General features: G+C 36.8%; 1 protein-coding gene and 1 pseudogene across 1 annotated transcript in view; one reads left to right on the top strand and one right to left on the bottom strand.

Annotated features, from left to right (window-relative positions):
• LOC145278188 (uncharacterized) overlaps positions 1 to 17,136 on the bottom strand; it is a 36,289-nt gene extending 19,153 nt beyond the window's left edge. The window contains exons 1-2 of the mRNA XM_080130473.1: positions 17,044 to 17,136; positions 1,233 to 1,356 (exon numbers count right to left, since the gene is read on the bottom strand). Coding sequence (XP_079986599.1) covers positions 1,233 to 1,356; positions 17,044 to 17,136 — 217 coding nt within the window. The remainder of the gene's footprint in view (positions 1 to 1,232; positions 1,357 to 17,043) is intronic.
• LOC145278370 (5S ribosomal RNA) lies at positions 15,628 to 15,742 on the top strand (annotated as a pseudogene).
• Positions 17,137 to 19,646: the final 2,510 nt, after the last annotated feature.

Genomic DNA, 19,646 nt, shown 5'->3' with positions numbered 1-19,646 from the left:
ACTATAAACTTTTACGCAAATATTACGCAAGTATAAATCATGTAGAATATCTGCATGAATATAATTACGTGTAATAGTTAACTAAAGCTGATCATCCCATAAGAAAACCGAAAAAAACTAATAAAAAATGAATGTTTAAAAGAATATGCAAATTAGCTAGATCTATTGCAGATGAATGCAATTCCACGACCCATATATAACAAAGTTGTATTTTCTTTTTAAATAAATAGAAAAAAGAGTTCTTAATATGAATATCAATTCACACAGAAAAACCCAGAAAAATTTATAGGAATATATATTTTTAGTGTCGTGATTTCGAGAGTAAAAAGAAAAACCCTACTTCAGTATTATTAGCTAGAATCTAAACTGAAAGCAAAACTGTAGCATTCAAAGCTTGTGACGTTACCACTGTACCAACGTGACACGCATATGAACTGATTAAAAATAAACTAAGATGAATGTACAACATGTATAATGTTTGTTTTTTTTCAATTTTAACCCCTTAAAAACTTTTAATCGGCTAAAGACCGATAAAAAAAAACGGTCCATAAAACATCCAATCATTTGAGGCCCTTAGTGCCGCTGCCGCTCTGCGACTATCGGAAGAAATAGAGTTTGAAGAATATGGAGACAGACAGACAGACGGATAGCATTTTATATATTAGATTTCGGTAAAAACGAATATATAAATAATTAGTTATGAATATTCTAATGCCAGTTTAGAATATTTATTTCTTGTGTTTAAATCACATAATTAGTGTTAAAGTGTAATTGGTGCTTGTATCGGGAGGTGGGGGGCCCATATCGGCCTAAAAATACGTACCAACATTAAAAGAATCAATCCCAAATCGCAACAAATACAAAATGAGATGCAATCTTTTGATTAGGATTGAGTGTTGGTTAGGTAAGGGGATAATTTTATTTTTTAGACTCTCAAAAATAAACAAAATAGAAAAAGAGAAAGCTTCTTAAAAAAATGGACAGAAATATAGTTGTTACACTTAATTGCAATTAATTTGACGAAACATATAAAAGCCATTCTTAACTCGAGGACTGAGGGGGAGATTGACCCTAATCTAAAGCCAATACAAATAATAAAAAAAATGTTATTTGATTTAATGTCGGTACTGATTTTTCTGTTTTATAAATCGCAGTCGGAAAACATTCAGGTCGATATGGATCTTCATATATAGAAGTACCAGGTCTTTTTGAAAGAGAGAACTTCAACTAACCTGTTTGTCCAGTTTCTGTTATTTCTTTGAGTTGTGCTTCTGTTCCGTGACTTTCAAATACTTCCTCGGATACAAGGAATTTGAGTACATTTTCCCCAGACATGATAACCACCTGTCGATGAAACTGCAAATATTTTGTTTTTTTAAATTTAGCATACAATAAAAAAAACAAAATAAATCACTCAAACAAACGAAACACACAAAAAACAGCTTCTACATTTTTCTTCGTGTTACAAATCGAACTTACCAATGACATGAAATCTTATGCGATATAAAGTGAATTCCGGTCAACAAAAATGTCGGTTCAAAAGTCGTGATTGATTTACTTTGAATGAATGAATTTGAGTACTTTAAACTCGTGTTATTTTAAAAAAAAAGTGTTATTCGGTGTTTATTTATATTTTCGAGGTTAAACAAGGACAAATCAAAATAAAAAATAAAATTAAATAAATAAAAATACAACACACACACACACACACACACACATACATACGCACACAACTTTTTGAATGTAGGTCCCTCCAAATAATGGTTAGGTGCGTGGATGAATGTTTAAAATAGGGACACTATAAGCACAGAGGCCAAGGTTCAATATCCACCCAAAGGACGTAAGAAGGTGCTTACTTAATTGCCCCCCCCCTCTCTCTCTCTCTCTCTCTCTCTCTCTCTCTCTCTATATATATATATATATATATATATATATATATATATATATATATATATATATTAAAATGGATAAAATCTACTTCAGCTCTATTTTCATACGAATATCTAGTTTGAAAATCAGTTTCAATAATTTTTTGATCATTCCACGGTTTTTCTAATGACCTTCGACAGTCTATCGTACGTATCCGTCTTCGCAACACGCCATATTCTAATATGTATGTATGTATGTCTCGCAAAAACTTTCACCAGAAGCGACGGATTTTCACGAGATCGGTATCGTTTTGAAGCTCGACTCTTCGGACGACAAATATCGAAAAATTGGCCAAAAACATTAATTCCTTCACCCTCAACTGGGCACTTTTCTACAGGGAGGTGTCACTTTTTCGCTGATATTTTCGAAAGTCATCCCCTCTTTTCGATTGTCTAACCTTAATTCAAACCTACGTCACTTCTGGTTTGGCGATGGGCGCAATAGGAAAGATGTCACGTTTTGTTTCACGTTCTTTTCTTCTTTTGCGATACAGGTTCGAACCTGCCTGCCTGCCTGCCTGCCTACTACCATTTTTTTTTTTTTTTTTTTTTGCTTTTGCTCAACACACACCTCCAAACACCCGGGCAACGCCGGGCATCCAAGCGAGTTAAGTATAAAAGCAAATACGAGTCGCCATTACTTCTTTTCTATTTTTTTGTTTGTTTGTTTGTTTTGTTTTTTGTCAAGTGACTGAACCCTACAAAGCACACACACACACACACACACACACACACACACACACACACACACACACACACACACACACACACACACACACGCGCGAGCGCGCGCGCGCGCGTGCGCGCTATCTGGATAAGTTACGAGGAAAGACGCCCCCTTTCTCTCTCTCTCTCTCTCTCTCTCTCTCTCTCTCTCTCTCTCTCTCTCTCTCTCTCTCTCCTGTCCCTCTCCACTGGACGTTCAGTGTCATCTGTCTTCATACGAATATAATTGCTGACAGACAACTGATAGTTCGAAGAACTTTTTATGTTTCCGTTCTTCATTTGAACATTGTCCAACTTTCCTCTGCTTATGTCAAAATGTCGCAGCTAATTGAATAAATTCTTTTCGTTGTTGTTATAAAAAAAAAAGATTTTGTTTTTCTTTTCGTGCTTAATTACTACTAAAAACATAAGAGTGCGTCTCATTTCTGCAGGTTGTAATCCTCAAAAAACAAAAACAAAAAACAAACAAACAAACAAAAAACAAAAAACAAAAACAAAACAAAAAAACAAACAATAAAATCATACAGTCTAAAAAAAAGATGACTTTTTTTCAAGTATCTTATCAGTTTGTTCAAGCTGTGGATAATGCATCCTACCGGATGCCAAACATTTACCTGCTAACTTATATATTCCAACTGTGATATCTTTGAAAGAACCTGCCCGTCCTTTTTAGTGCAATTGCTTGAATCTCTCTTGCACTTGGTTCACCGGGTATATTTGCCAGATAGTTTTTAATTTCTTTTCATGAGTCCAACTGCTCTTATAATTATATAAAGTTGCAATATCGGTGGAAATTCCACGGTGATTGAAAGAATCGAGATATGGAAGACCTGTTAACTGAAAAATGCTGGCAGGCAGCAATGTAGGTAAGATTTTTCAAACTATTACTGTCGATACTATATGAGGGCATAAAAAAAACAGATTTAAAACATGTTAAAAAAGGAAAAGAGGGACCCAATTCGATTAATAATTAAACTGAACTTTATTCAATATAAAATATAAATATTATTTAGTAATATACAATCTAATTCTGTTGATAATAATGTCGAATTGGCCTTCGGTCCAAGATCAAAGTGTAGTATCTGTTCCGGCAGATGCTGCACTTGGGATGGTTTGTGCCGGTCAATGGAGGGGAAGCCCTCTATACTGGGGCAATTATTATTTTTGGTAACCAGAGTGCCCCCTTTTTGCCTACTTTTAGGGGAGCTGGTTTTTACCTCACATTAAAAACGGCCTTGTGCCTAATTTGCTCAGTGGGGGAGCAAATAAATACCATCTGTTCCGGCAGATACTGCAAGCTATGACTAGCTATGACTAGCAAAGACCAGATGTGGGGGCAACCCCACATGCCTGACCTTTAACCAGCTCCCATTTCCCACCTCTCGGGAGCTGGTCCCCTTTTTCCCTTCCCCCTCCCTTCACTCCTCACATTAAAAATTGGCCTTGTGCCTAATTTGCTCGGTGGGGGAGCAAATAAATACCATCTGTTCCGGCAGATACTTCAAGCTATGACTAGCTATGACTAGCAAAGACCAGATGTGGGGGCAACCCCACATGTCTGACCTATAACCAGCTCCCATTTCCCACCTCTCGGGAGCTGGTCCCCTTTTCCCCTTCCCCCTCCCTTCACTCCTCACATTAAAAATCGGCCTTGTGCCTAATTTGCTCGGTGGGGGAGCAAATAAATACCATCTGTTCCGGCAGATGCTGCAAGCTAGGACTAGCTATGACTAGCAAAGACCAGATGTGGGGGCAACCCCACATGCCTGACCTTTAACCAGCTCCCATTTCCCACCTCTCGGGAGCTGGTCCCCCCTTTCCCTTCCCCCTCCCTTCACTCCTCACATTAAAAATTGGCCTTGTGCCTAATTTGCTCGGTGGGGGAGCAAATAAATACCATCTGTTCTTCTGTTGCACTTCTATTTCTTGTTCTCTTTCGTTGGAGGAGAAATCCTTCACGATTGAGACAATTTTTATTTTTGTACCTTTTCTCCACGTTAAAAAACGACCCTGGTGTCTAACTCTGTCCCGTGGGGAGGCATAGTAAATAGGTACAATCTAATACTGATAAAACTGAATTATGAATTTAGGGAATAAACAATTAAAGAAACATATTAAACACAAACATTTCTTGACCTTCTGGACAAGATCACAGTGTAGTATCTGTTCTGATGCTACACTTCACTTTTTTTGTCCTCGGTCGGTCGAGAAGAAATCTGTCATGACTAAGTTAATTTTTGTTTCAATCCAGAGTGCCCCTTCTTGGGAAGCTGGATTTTCACCACAAGATTATATGTTGAAATATTTAAATAACTATTACTTTAAATACAGAAATTATATTTAAAGTTTTGGTTTTCTGTTCTTCTATTTTCATCAAAATGTGTAGCATATTTTCTTCAGCTACATGGTTAAGAATCCTATACTCTGCTATAATCTTCATTTTCATATCAGTGCAGAATACATGAATACGAAAATGAAGTTCACATAACTACTAAAGGACAATCATATCATAATGTGAACATTGGTTAAAAACTAAGAAAATATAATAAACATCTACGATATTAAATCAGGGTGGTGAATTTGGGAAGGGGCATTATTATTATTATTATTATTATTATTATTGTTAGGAGTTGTCTCACAGGCCGTCATCAGTGATTGCACACTGGCAGTAACCTGTGGTGTTACCTGGAGACCGAGTGACAACAAGTCTCCCCAGATTTCGAGTATTCTCCACCTCTTGACCACTTGTGCAGATGATTGCATATTATCGCAACAGCTGTTGTCATTGATTTCTCGTTGGCATCGGCCATTAGTGTTTCCTGGGGTTTGGGTGACAAAATGCCTCCTCAGTGAAGATCTGGTTAGTACTCTTCCATCTCGGTCTTTCCATCCTCCCTGACCCTTCAAAACTAGTTGGTGTGGCACCAGTCGATGTCATCTACACCAGTTTTTTTTTTAAATAGTGTTTCCAAGATAAATTAAATTTTTATGGTATCTTTTTGGGGGGTTTGTTTTACTATACACAGATTCGAAAAAGTTGTCAAAAATAAATATATAACAAATAAATGTTATCAAAGGCAAGATACGTTACTTTTCTACCTAACTGAAAAAGTTTTTCGTGTTTTTATTTAATGTAAAATGTTTATTCAGTTCGAAAATTATACAGTGTTTATCGATATATCTGAAAAAGACAAATGGTGGCGAGCTCGCTGCTGAATACGTTAATTTTGGAACAATAAGTTCAAACTAAAAATCTATACAAAATAATGTTAGAAACGCACTTAATATATGTCAGCCTATGTCACGGTAACATATATCGAGTGAGTTTCTAACAGTATTTTGTATAGTTTTTTAGTTTGCACTTATTTTCCCAAACTTACCGTATTAAACAACGGGTTCGCCGCCATTTGTCTTTTACAAATATATCGATAAGCACTATGCTTTTCGAACCGAATAAACTTTTTATATTAAATAAAAACACTAAAATCTTCTCCAGTTAGATAGAAAAGTTATTTATCTTGCCGTTGATAGCATTTATTTGTTATATATTTGCTTTTTTGGAATCTATCTGTATAGTAGAACAACCTCCCCTTTTTTTTCATTAAATTGTTAGGTGAAAGTGCAGAATAGTTAGAAAGCCCCCTCCCTGTTAAAAATGGCCTTCTAAACAATATTTCAGCATGGCGCAAGCAACATTTATTTATAAGATAAAACATAAGAAAATATGTTAAATAAATTTAATGCACTCTTTATTTTTAGTTCATATCAAAACTTTAATTAAAGCTGATTAGTTAATGAATTTTTAAGATAAATTTGTGTTGTTCATATATCTTGGGAGAGAATAGAGAATTTCCTATTTCATTTCTCATTTCAGTGATGCAAATTATTTACAGATAAAATGTTATAAAACAAACAAAAACTTTAAGTTTTAAATATATTTCAAAGCAATAAATTACGCCCGTTGCTACAATATTGAATTAATCGATCGTTTTAATTAAAAAAAAAAACTGTCGTGAAAATGATTCTAACTTTAAAATATTTAGAAATACTTAATGAAAAGATTTATTTATTATTAAAAGAACGGACTGGAAAATATTATCATATGAAAATTGCTTGTTTTGCAGTATAAAAAATAAATACGATGGTCAACAAGCAAAAAAACAAAAAACAAAACAAAAAAAAAACTTAAATATATTTCGGTGCTAAAATATTGAATTCATAAAAAAAAAACAAACAAAAAAAAAAAACAAACAAAAAAAAAACTGGCGTGAAAAATGCTTCTAACTTTAAAATATTTGGAAATACTCAATTAAAAGTTTTGATTTATCATTAAAAGAGCGGATGAAAAATATTTTTATATAACAATTGTTTGTTTTGCAGTTTAAAAAAAAATAAATAAAATGAAATATTCGACTTTCTTCGATAGAAATAAATGTTCAAATTATAATAATTATCCAAATGGAGAATTGTTTTCTCTTTAGAAGAAGAAAATACATGCACGTTTTGGACTACCTTCATAAAATTACCACAGCCATATTTTATATGCCTATTAGCGTGAACGCGTGGTTGAACACAGGAAACTTTGGGTACCCTTTACCTACATGTCGATTTGGCAATGACGTCACGCTGTCATGTTCACTGGCCTCATTCTCTCTCGGTAGCCGCGCATCAACTCTCACATCAGCAAACACCTTCTCATCACATAAGCAAACAATTAAAACGAAGTTATCCTTCAAAAGAATAATCAGTGGAATATTAGTTCGGATCAAACCGTAAATTAAAACAACCTTTTTTTTTGTAGACAAACATGGAGAACTACTTAAGATTATTACAAGAAATAGAACTACAGCGAAACATCCAAATATGTTAATTTAATTAAAGTGACTTGTAAATCAGTAATGATTATGTCACTATCTTTTCTACATAATCTGATAATTTGACATGTAAGTAATAAAAGTTAATAGAAACATGTTACATTTCAACTTTTTTGCAAATTTTTCAGTGGTAAAAAAAAAATGGAGGTCAATTTGCAATGAGATTTAATGATGGAATGAATCAGTAAGTAGTATGATTGCTGGGATTTGGGAAAAAGAATAAAAAAAATCCATACATTTTTTTACATAACGACACTCTCAGGCGAAAGTTCTGTTCTAAATCATGTACAGAAGCTCTGCAGCAAGATCATACAATTCGTTTTTTTTTTTAAATTATTTTTAAATAGAGTGTAACCCCCACCCAGATAAACAAACAAACTAAAAAAAAAAAAAAAAAAATACCTCAGCTAATCAAGAAATCTTTACTGAAATTCATCATTCGTTTTTACAATCTAATCATATTTGGCACTGATGCAGAGTAGAAAGTTGAATTTGGGTTTACTTTCGTCAGCCTCATAACTCTCACTTCCTTTATTTTGTCATGTACTCCTCGTATTCCATTAGTGATGTTTCTGATAAAGGGGGAAAATGTGCTGTTTTCTAGGTTGAGATCTATCCATATAACATTTATTGTTGGTTATTTTTTTTAACCTTGAAATGTTTTTTTTAGATCTTTACAACTCCCTTGTCTTGAGCGACTTCCATAAAAAATCAAATAAACTTTAGCCTATGTCGGACCTATCCTCTATGTTTTAATCGCCAATATCCCACAGTCTTTGTTTTATCATCATCGCCTCCGTTCAGTCTCGAAAGACAATGGATACCCCTGTAATGGTTGCAGCATGTGTAATTGTGAGGCAAAGGTTGCGCAATCTCCAGCCACACCTCTCCTGAATCAGCATTGCTTGAGTCCAGTGGCAAGAAGTTCAGGATGACTGGAAACAATGCAGAGATAAGCGGAGAGCACAGACAGCACCTGGAAGTTACTAATAGTCACTTATTTTAGTACTGACCAGATGCAACATTGTTTTATCACATTCAATAATAAGCACACCTGGATACCACGAGGAGGTAGGGTCCGGTGAGTGTGAAGCTCATTCGATATCACACCTCTTACTGATGTGATTATCACGAAAATTACTCAGCATAAATTAAACGACAATAAAAAAAGACTGTTGGATATTCATGACTGTAACTTGGTGGACAAGTCAGACATAGACTTAAATTTGCATAATTATCTCATAAAAACCAGAGTTTAATAACAGAAACCTGCCTTCGGTCAATCACGACAAATGATTATTAACATACAGAATTTCCATGGGAGACTTAAAATGTCAAGAACTCAATGTTATTTTGGAATTTATAGAGAAATTGACAATTGTTTTTATGATACCTTGATTACTGTATTTTTAAGATTATAAAAAAGTTGATTACTGTATTTTTAAGATTATAAAAAAGTTGATTATTGTATTTTTTATTATTATAAAAAAGTTGATTACTGTATTTTTAAGATTATAAAAAAGTTGATTACTGTATTTTTATGATTATAAAAAAGTTGATTACTGTATTTTTAAGATTATAAAAAAGTTGATTGCTGTATTTTTAAGATTATAAAAAGGTTGATTATTGTATTTTTTTATGACTATAAAAAAGTTGATTACTGTATTTTTAAGATTATAAAAAAGTTGATTACTGTATTTTTTATGACTATAAAAAAAGTAGATTACTGTATTTTTAAGATTATAAAAAAGTTGATTATTGTATTTTTAAGATTATAAAAAAGTTAATTACTGTATTTTTAAGATTATAAAAAAGTTAATTATTGTATTTTTAAGATTATAAAAAAGTTAATTACTGTATTTTTAAGATTATAAAAAAGTTGATTACTGTATTTTTAAGATTATAAAAAAGTTGATTATTGTATTTTTTATTATTATAAAAACGTTGATTACTGTATTTTTAAGATTATAAAAAAGTTGATTACTGTATTTTTATGATTATAAAAAAGTTGATTACTGTATTTTTAAGATTATAAAAAAGTTGATTGCTGTATTTTTAAGATTATAAAAAGGTTGATTATTGTATTTTTTTATGACTATAAAAAAGTTGATTACTGTATTTTTAAGATTATAAAAAAGTTGATTACTGTATTTTTTATGACTATAAAAAAAGTAGATTACTGTATTTTTAAGATTATAAAAAAGTTAATTATTGTATTTTTAAGATTATAAAAAAGTTAATTACTGTATTTTTAAGATTATAAAAAGTTAATTACTGTATTTTTAAGATTATAAAAAAGTTCATTATTGTATTTTTAAGATTATAAAAATGTTGATTACTGTATTTTTAAGATTATAAAAAAGTTAATTACTGCATTTTTAAGATTATAAAAAAGTTAGTAATTGTCTGTATTTTTGAGATGAGTTGTTTTCATTGATTGAGATTGTCGGACTGACTTCCTCATCTTGGTTGTTATTGTCACAACGTTTCGGCCGTTTTGCCCTCCGGCCTTCGTCAGGTGAACGGTTTGTTAGGAGTCTCGAACCCAACCCTTTATTATTATTACGGGGGTACCGTGTTCGGACTCCAGCTAGGCTTTGGGACATAGTTGCTGACTCTCTTTTTTTCAATGTTACTTTTTCACTGCCTTCGTTCAGGATTGAACTCAGCAAACTGTAAACTTTGATACAACGTCTAGGACCACTCGGCCATATGTCACTAGGACAATTCTTAGTTGGTTTTTGTTAATGTTAAACCTATGTTGTTATTCAAGGTTTTCTCTCTCTATCAGAGGTGTCCAAATTGCATTCAGCTCTATACTTGGTTTGCTCAGTAGGTTGTTATGTCCGAGCATGTGAGCTGTTTCTTTAAGTTTTCTCACTTTCCAGTGGGTCTCTCTGTTTATTAGTTTTACTTCATCCCATAGGGGGCGATGATCCCCCCTCTCCATCCAGACATGGTTGGCTATACCCGATTTTTCCGTCTCCCCTTTAGTTACCGCTTTTCGGTGTTCTTCCACCCTTACTTTAAGGGGGCGGCATGTTTCACCCTTGTAAACCTTTCTGCAACTGCATGGGATGGAGTATATGCAGTTTTTGGTCATGTTCTCATCCATGCGGGGCTTCACTCGTACCAGGTGTCGTCTGAGTGTTGACTCGCTTTTGAATACCGTCCTGATGTTGTAGGGGGCACATATTCTCTGAATCTTTTCGGAGATGCCTCGTACGTATGGTAGGCAACCGTTGGAGGTTTCTGGGTTTCATTCTCCTCTCTTATACTATTAACACGTCTGGTGGATAGTATGCTATCGGGGTAGTTGTTATGACGGAGGGTATTCTTCAACCTGACCATTTCTTGGTGGTATGTAATGGTGTCGCTACTTAGCAGGGTTGACATTACAGGGTACAGCAGGGTTGACATTACAAACAGCAGTGGATTCCAGGAAGGCACGTAGAATCGCGGAAAGGGCAGGGCATGCCCTCGTTCGAGAAAGGATCCAACACACCCGCTGGAATAAACAAAAACTAAGGAACGAAATCTCCAACACCTTAACATCGTTCCTTGTCAAAGTGACCCAAGAGGAAGACAGGGTGAGAATCCAATCAGATCTGGATAAATCGTACAGACAAGAATATGAGAAGGTCAAAGGACGCCAAATCAAGAAGCTCACAAAGCTCAAACACCAGAGGAATGTAACATCAAAACACCGCTCATCTGTGAAAGCGGTCATCAACCTCAGCAGTCGCCAACTGAGTCACTCAGAGGAAGCAGTACTAAATAAAGGTCTCAACTTCGCAACAACAACCAAACGCGTTCCATTCTTAGATATCATAACACACATGGAAGATATAGCCTTGAGAATCCCATCAACCCAAGGTGATGAAATAAGATGGAAAGTGAGACAAGTACTCGAGAAAGCCAAGCCTCCTAAATCAAACATCTCTCGGGAAGATAGGCTAGCTATAAGAACCCTACGGAGTGACAGCAGTATAATAATTCTGCCAGCAGACAAAGGCAATGCTACTGTGGTGATGGACATGTCGGAATACTCTGAAAAAATGGCAGGCCTAATCGCAGATGGTAGCTACGGTAAAATAAAGAAGGACCCAACTTTGAAAACCGAAAGAAAGCTGTTACAAATCCTTACGAAAAACAAGGAACACATCGCTCCGATGAGATATAGACAGCTGGTCCAGCATTACAGTAAGCTACCACATATGTACGGTCTCCCCAAGATACACAAAGATGGTATTCCACTCAGACCCATAGTGAGCTGCCGAGGCTCAGCATGCCACCCACTGAGCAGGTACCTTGTGGATATAATAAACCCATTAGCAGGCAAGTCAGCAACACATGTAAAGAATTCTGCCCACTTCACGGAACTGATCAAGGGAGCACCCATCAGTACAAACCAAATGGTAAGCCTAGATGTGGTTAGCCTGTTCACTAAAGTCCCAACTAGTGAGGCACTAGCAATAATTCAAGACAAACTAGCTGCGGACCTCTCCATAGAAGAGCGCACATGTGTACCATTGCCAAACGTAATGAAAATGCTGACATTCTGCATAAAAACAACCTACTTCAGAATGGGTACTGACCTATATTGACAAGAGGAGGGACTAGCTATGGGCTCGCCATTATCACCAGTGATGGCGAACATATACATGGAATACTTCGAAGACATGGCCTTAGGTTCAGCTCCCTTAAAGCCCACCATGTGGCTAAGATACGTTGATGACACCTTCATACTCTGGCCCCATCAAGAAGACATCCAGGCTCTCCTAGACCATGTGAACTCAATAAGACCATCGATACAGTTCACAATGAAGAAAGAAAAAGATAACCAACTGGCCTTCCTTGATATACTCATATCACGCACAGAGCATGGGTTTAAGACATCCGTATATCGCAAGCCTACCTTCACCGGACAATACCTAAACTTCAACTCCCATCACCCATACAGTATCAAACATGGAATCGCATGCTGCTTACAACATCGAGCAGAGACAATAAGTAGTGACACCATTACATACCACCAAGAAATGGTCAGGTTGAAGAATACCCTCCGTCGTAACAACTACCCCGATAGCATACTATCCACCAGACGTGTTAATAGTATAAGAGAGGAGAATGAAACCCAGAAACCTCCAACGGTCTGCCTACCATATGTACGAGGCATCTCCGAAAAGATTCAGAGAATATGTGCCCCCTACAACATCAGGACGGTATTCAAAAGCGAGTAAACACTCAGACGACACCTGGTACGAGTGAAGCCCCGCATGGATGAGAACATGACCAAAAACTGCATATACTCCATCCCATGCAGTTGCAGAAAGGTTTACAAGGGTGAAACATGCCGCCCCCTTAAAGTAAGGGTGGAAGAACACCGAAAAGCGGTAACTAAAGGGGAGACGGAAAAATCGGGTATAGCCAACCATGTCTGGATGGAGAGGGGGGATCATCGCCCCCTATGGGATGAAGTAAAACTAATAAACAGAGAGACCCACTGGAAAGTGAGAAAACTTAAAGAAACAGCTCACATGCTCGGACATAACAACCTACTGAGCAAACCAAGTATAGAGCTAGATGCAATTTGGACACCTCTGATAGAGAGAGAAAACCTTGAATAACAACATAGGTTTAACATTAACAAAAACCAACTAAGAATTGTTCTAGTGACATATGGCCGAGTGGTCCTAGACGTTGTATCAAAGTTTACAGTTACCCAAAGGTGCTGAGTTCAATCCTGAACGAAGGCAGTGAAAAAGTAACATTGAAAAACAGAGAATCAGCAACTATGTCCCAAAGCCTAGCTGGAGTCCGAACATGGTATCCCCGTAATAATAATAAAGGGTTGGGTTCGAGACTCCTAACAAACCGTTCACCTGACGAAGGCCGGAGGGCAAAACGGCCGAAACGTTGTGACAATAACAACCAAGATGAGGAAGTCAGTCCGACAATCTCAATCAATAAAAAAGTTAATTACTGTATTTTTAAGATTATAAAAAAGTTAATTACTGTATTTTTAAGATTATAAAAAAATTAATTACTGTATTTTTAAGATTATAAAAAAAGTTAATTACTGCATTTTTAAGATTATAAAAAAGTTAATTATTTTGTTGTATTAAAAAGGAAGTGTGTATTCAATTAGAACATTTTTAAATGCTCACAATTAAGAATTTATTTTCATCTAAAAAGATTCATATTTAACTCGATATTAGTTTAAAATTCAGGTGCATTTTAACAATAGCCAGCAGTTTTGTTAAAAATATCCCAATTCAGTAATATTTAAAACTATTAATGACACTTATTTAGCAACTAGCCCGCCATTGCCCAGCGTTGCTCGGGTATTTGGAGGTGTGTGTTAAGCCCCCCCCCCCAAAAAAAACAAGTGGTAGCAGGCAGGCAGGCTCGAATCCGTGACACGAAAGCAGAAAAGAAAGTGAAAGAAAATCTGACATCTTACAGCTACTCCATGACGCGACCAGAAGTCTAAAGCGTTCAAATTTAACGTAGTCATTGCAGAAATGGCATTATTTTTAAACCTCCCATGAAAGCAAATTAGACACAAAGCGTTTTTAATGTGGAGGAAAACCAACTCCCCGCAAAAAGGGTGCACTCTGGCAGTATTCAAAAAAAAAAAAAAAAATAGCAATTATCTCAGTATGAAGGATCTCCCCTACATTGATCGAGGACTTAATTTAAGTGAAGCATCAGAACAGATACTACACTGTCATCCTGTATATATATAGTTTATTGCCGGTAAAAATTTACAATTTAATGCTGAAAAATAATAAAAAGAAAAAAATCACAAATAAGAAACTTAGGCATGAAACCCTACAAGGAATTGGAGGAGGGGGATGGGTGCAGGGTCTTTCTATTGTCTATACAACTTGTGAAAATATTCTTGACTGGCACCATTTACCACAATACCGCATTCACTCTGTGGAGTTAAACCTACTTAATAAATGAATTCACCAGCGTTTTTGTTGTGATCTTCACCCAAAGGCCAGGCAGGCATTTGCGTTCGAATAGTTTCACTTTATTTATACGAAAAAGACAAACAAATACTGGAGACGACGGCACGGTGGGAATTTTGTTTAACTCGATCAGATAAAACAATTATTTATTAATCGAATTCATAAAACTTACTATGTCTGTCTGTCTTTCTCTATTTTTTCAAAATGCATCTTCACCAAAGAGGCAAAACCATAAAGCGATGTGAGGCGAGTCTAATTGTCGATGTGGACCGTTCTTTTATGGTGTTTTAGCTGGTAAAAATAGCTGCTAAGCGGTCAAAATTGAAAAATATTGTAACTTGGCAGGCATGTCGACTTAAAGCACTCTTCTACACATGCCCATATATATATATATATATATATATATATATATATATGTTAAAATCGGTTAAAAAAGTCTTAGGTATTTCTTGTTCGTCTGGCAATAGCTCAAACAGTAACGACTCAGGTTGAAGCACTGAATGTTTTGGTTTCGATTCTAGCGGATGGCACCCAAATCACATATTTTTTAAAACTTTTAAAATCACTTCTATATATTGGATACAATGCAATAATTGATACAGTGTTTGCTTTGTAATAAAAAATATGAAATCTTCATAAATTAAAATATATTTAAGCATATTTTACGACCGAGCAATGCTGGATGGTCTGCTAGTAATTAAATAGAATACAGCGGGTGTAAATTCTGTTTTTTTTTTATTACAATGCTCCCCATCTGTATTGTTTTGTTACGTTTCTATCCTTAACAACAGGACAAGACAAATCATCCTTGAGACCCAAAATGGCCGACCGACCGAGTCTCGTTTATTCCCGTTTATGTCCGAGAGTTTACATTTTAAACATTGAACAAAAGGGGGTAACTCCCACCGATGCAAGTTACATTACAGCTCCCTTTTTTTTTTCCATTTAATAATGTTTGATGTCCTTCAGGATTCAAGCTATATGATCTCTCTATTTTTTTTTTTTTTGATATAATATCTATTTAAAAAAATTATATATATATATATATATATATATATATATATATATATATATATATATATATATCGTCGGCAAGTAATTGAAGTAGTATACATATATATACACGGCATAATCACGTTGACACCGGTTCTCGTCAGATCACTGAAATTAAGCAACGTTGAGCCTGGTTAGTACCAGATGGGTGACCATTTGGGAATTCTAGGTGCTGTATGTGCTCTCCGCTTATCTCGGCATTGTTTCCAGTCGTCCTGTACTTCACTTGCCACTGGTATTTAACAATGTCGTCTCAGGAGAGGTGTGGTTGGAGATTACACACCTTTTGCCACAAAAATGTCACGTGCAACCAACTCTTCGTGGGTATCCATAGTCTGTCCAAGACTGAAGGAGCCTGCTTTTATATATATATATATATTATAGGTCTAGCTTGATAGGTGGTCAGACCTGATTGTTGTGTACTCTTGAGAAGTGAGGGTGGGGCATGCTGTTCTGATGGTTTCTTCCCTTGGTGGATGACTGTCTTGACTATTTCTGGTGGTTTGGGTATGATGTGTCGTCGATTGCATCAGATTATTGCCCTTTCTTTCTGTAGAATATAGGAACGATGCCTTCTAGGTTTGCAAGGTTGGAGTTTCTGACCCATACTGGTGTGCCATTTTCAAGTGGTTATAGCTCTTTAGCTTTATGTAATAGGCAGTGTATGAGTCATTGTTGGGCCTTCTGGCTCTTTTCCCTCTGTCTAAAACTCTCAAGATCGGACCATCTGGGGTTTAATAGATCCGGGTGAGTTGAGACATTTGTCCTCAGGCGTCAGCCCATTAACAGTTCACTGGGGCTTAACCCTCTGTCTGTGTGTAAGAAAAGAAAGATATGGGTCTTTTGCTTTTTTTAGCATTCTTTTCATTGTTTTTAGACAGGCCTCTGCAGCTCCATTGCTTTGGGAGTAGCGAGGGCTGTTTGTAACATGCTGAAATCCCCAGTCGTTTGCAAACTTGGCAAAGTCTTTTGAAGTGTATTGGTTTTCTGGGTCTGTTCTTATGATGACAGGTACTCCATGTCTAGCAAAAATAGCTTTGAAGCGTTTTATTATTGCACTAGAAGTCATTGATGTAAGCATGGCGATCTCTACAAATCGAGAGAAGTAGTCAACAACTATGACAGCTGCTGCCTTTCAACTCAAACATATCAGAGGCTAGAATGTGGTTTTGTTGGTAGCTCAATTGTCATGAGAGATTCAGGTGGTTGGTGTCTTAGCTCGACGCATCTTGTTTTCTACAGTCTTTTTGATTTGATCAGACAGTCCTGGCCACCATGTGGGTTGGCAAGCCCTTTGTCTGCACCTGATAATTCCCTGATGACTGGAGTGGATTTTGGCGATGATGGTTGGTCTCAGCAGTGATGGGATCATGATCCATGTGCCATACATTGATAGTCCATTCTCCCATGTGATTCTGCTGTGGTAGGCCCAATAGGGTTTAATGCTGGAACATGATCCTTTGATGGTCAGCCGTTTCTTACATATTGTAATATGTAGTTGCTGATTTCATCAGCTTTAGTCGCTTCCTCCAACTCTTTCAGACGTTTTTCTGTGGCAGGTAAAGATTCCATCATGGTGTGGACGAACGCTGTTGCTAACTCTTCTAGGTCCTTACCTTGTTTGGTGGGTCCATTGCCGGATACCGCTCTTGACAGAGCATCATGTATAGCATGTATATAGTTCCTTACCAAGAACATAGCAAATTGTGTATTCATACCTCATTAGATGGATTTGAAACCTTTGTATCCTTGCTGGAAATTCACTGAGGTCCTTGTTACCTAGTAGTGGCACCAGTGGTTTGTGATCTGTCCCCATTGTGAAGTGTAGTCCATCAAGATAGTCTGAAAAGTGTTTGTGATCTGTCCCCATTGTGAAGTGTAGTCCATCAAGATAGTCTGAAAAGTGTTCACAAGCCCAGGTTATTGCTAGGGCCTCCTTTTCTATTTGGGCATAAGAGTTTCAGTTTCTGACATGGCTCGTGAAACGTAGGCAATGGGGTGAAATTTTGTGTCATCCTGTCATAATAATACTGCTCTCAGCTCGTTAGAAAAAGTGTCGCTGGAAACCTCAGTCTCATTTGATGGATTGTACAGGCATCAGGAGCTGAACTTAATGCTTTCTTGATGGAGCTAAATGCATCCTGTTATGCATTATCTCAAACAAATGCATATTTCTGACTCAATAAATCCCTTAATGGTTCAGTCGTGTCTGCTAGGTTTGGAATGAATTTTCCTAATTGATTCACCATCCTTAGGAATTGGAGGGTTTCCGTCATGTTCGTTGGTGTTTGGAATTTGAAGACACCAGTAAGCCTTTCCAGATTTGGTCGCAGGCCGTCAGCACTGAGTATATGTCCAAAACATTTTACTGATGACTTGGACATTTCACATTTTTCAGAATTGAGTGTAATGCCAGCAGCCTGAATTTTTTGTAGTGTGCTTTTCAGCCGGACATCATTTTCTTGTTGATTTTTTCCATATACTAACATGTCATCTTTCATGCATATGGCTCCGATTTTGGTGCCTAGTACTTGTGATATATGCATCTGGTAGATCTCACTCGCTGATGAAATACCAAACAGGAGGCAGTTGAATTGGTATCGTCCAAATGGAGTTATGAAAGTCATCAGCGAACAGGATTCTGATGAAAGTGAAATCTGACAATATCCGCTGTTGGCGTCCAATTTGCTCATAATTTTTATTTCCCCTAACTGGGCCAAAAGGTGGTCAACCGTGAGGAGCATGTGGAGTTCACGTACTTATTGAGTTCATGTACTTATTGAGATTTGTGAAATCTACACATTTGCTTTTGGTACTACCACCATAGGGAAACACCAGTCGGTGCGTGTGTCAATCTTACTTATGACCCCCAGCTTTTCCATTTTCTAGGGTCCTGGATATGACCTTAAACTATATCCAGTGGTGAGGCCCCAGCTTGTGGGTTTTGGGGAGTGTGGAGCCACCCTTTAATTGCTATTGCTCCCAGGTCGACTCTGATCCGGAGTGGTAGTACCTGTTAGGGTCCCAACTATGGGTCAAATAGAAACCGACTTGAAAACAACAAATATATTTTATTAAAAAATTTTTCTTCAAAATCTTTGGATTCGGCATTAAATAACCCGGAAAGGGTTGATATGCCGTAAAACAAAAATAACTAACCAACCAACCAACCAATCCATTTTCTAGAGCTCTGCCTGTGTTTTCTTCATCAAAGGTAGTGGTACACGTTGTGGTGTGGGTACTGGGTATGGACTCGCATCTGGATGTAACAATATGGTATATTCCTCCCAAAATGTACCTAGGCCTGTGAATAGGTCTGGCATTTCTTTTTTTGGGTCGAATGGTCGTTTTTGGCTGCTGATGGTATGCAAGTTTGGGTGGACAGTTATGAACTTGAGTGCTTCGATGGCTGGCCTTCTTAACAGCGGCTCCCCGAGATTGGGGATAATAAATATCCGCTGTTCTGTTGGAAGCTCTTCTTGTGAGACAGTTGCAGTGACCATTCCAGTCACTTTGAGTGGAATATGTCTTGGACGATGAAGAATTTTGTGGGTATCCAAGAGATCTGGTAAGTCTCTCCTTAATATCGTTCATTCTCTGTGTTGACTATGTGTTATGTGTATATTAAGATGTGTTCTGGAATCGCAATCACGTCTGCCCCAGAGTCCAGCTTGAATTTCAGTGGCACTCCATTGATGACGATATCGGTTTGCCAAGGTTTACTCATGTTGATCTTTGATATAGTCAGGATGCCAAGGTACACACTCTGATCAGTTTCACAGTCATCCGAGCTAGGTTTAATTTCATTTAGCCTTCTCATGCGGCAACACTGAGCATAGTGGCCAATCCTACCACAATTGTGGCAGGTGACTGAAATGGTGGGGCACACACGTCTCTGATGTTGGGGTTTGTTACCACAGCAGTGGCATTCAGCCTCTGGTCCATGCTGCTGCGTGCGCTCATTTTTTTGTCGATTCTCATAATGAAATTCTTGTCTGGGTCTTGTCATGTGTTTACCCTGACCTTGTCTGCAAATTCTGTTGTCACTAACGTAGTGGACTGCAATATTACTGTCAGCTGGATCT

Source organism: Euprymna scolopes, chromosome 6, assembly GCF_053919585.1.
Source record: "Euprymna scolopes isolate OS-2025 chromosome 6, ASM5391958v1, whole genome shotgun sequence".
Taxonomy (NCBI): domain Eukaryota; kingdom Metazoa; phylum Mollusca; class Cephalopoda; order Sepiida; family Sepiolidae; genus Euprymna; species Euprymna scolopes.
Note: the sequence above shows the minus strand (reverse complement) of the source record. Positions and strands in the feature narration are given on the sequence as shown.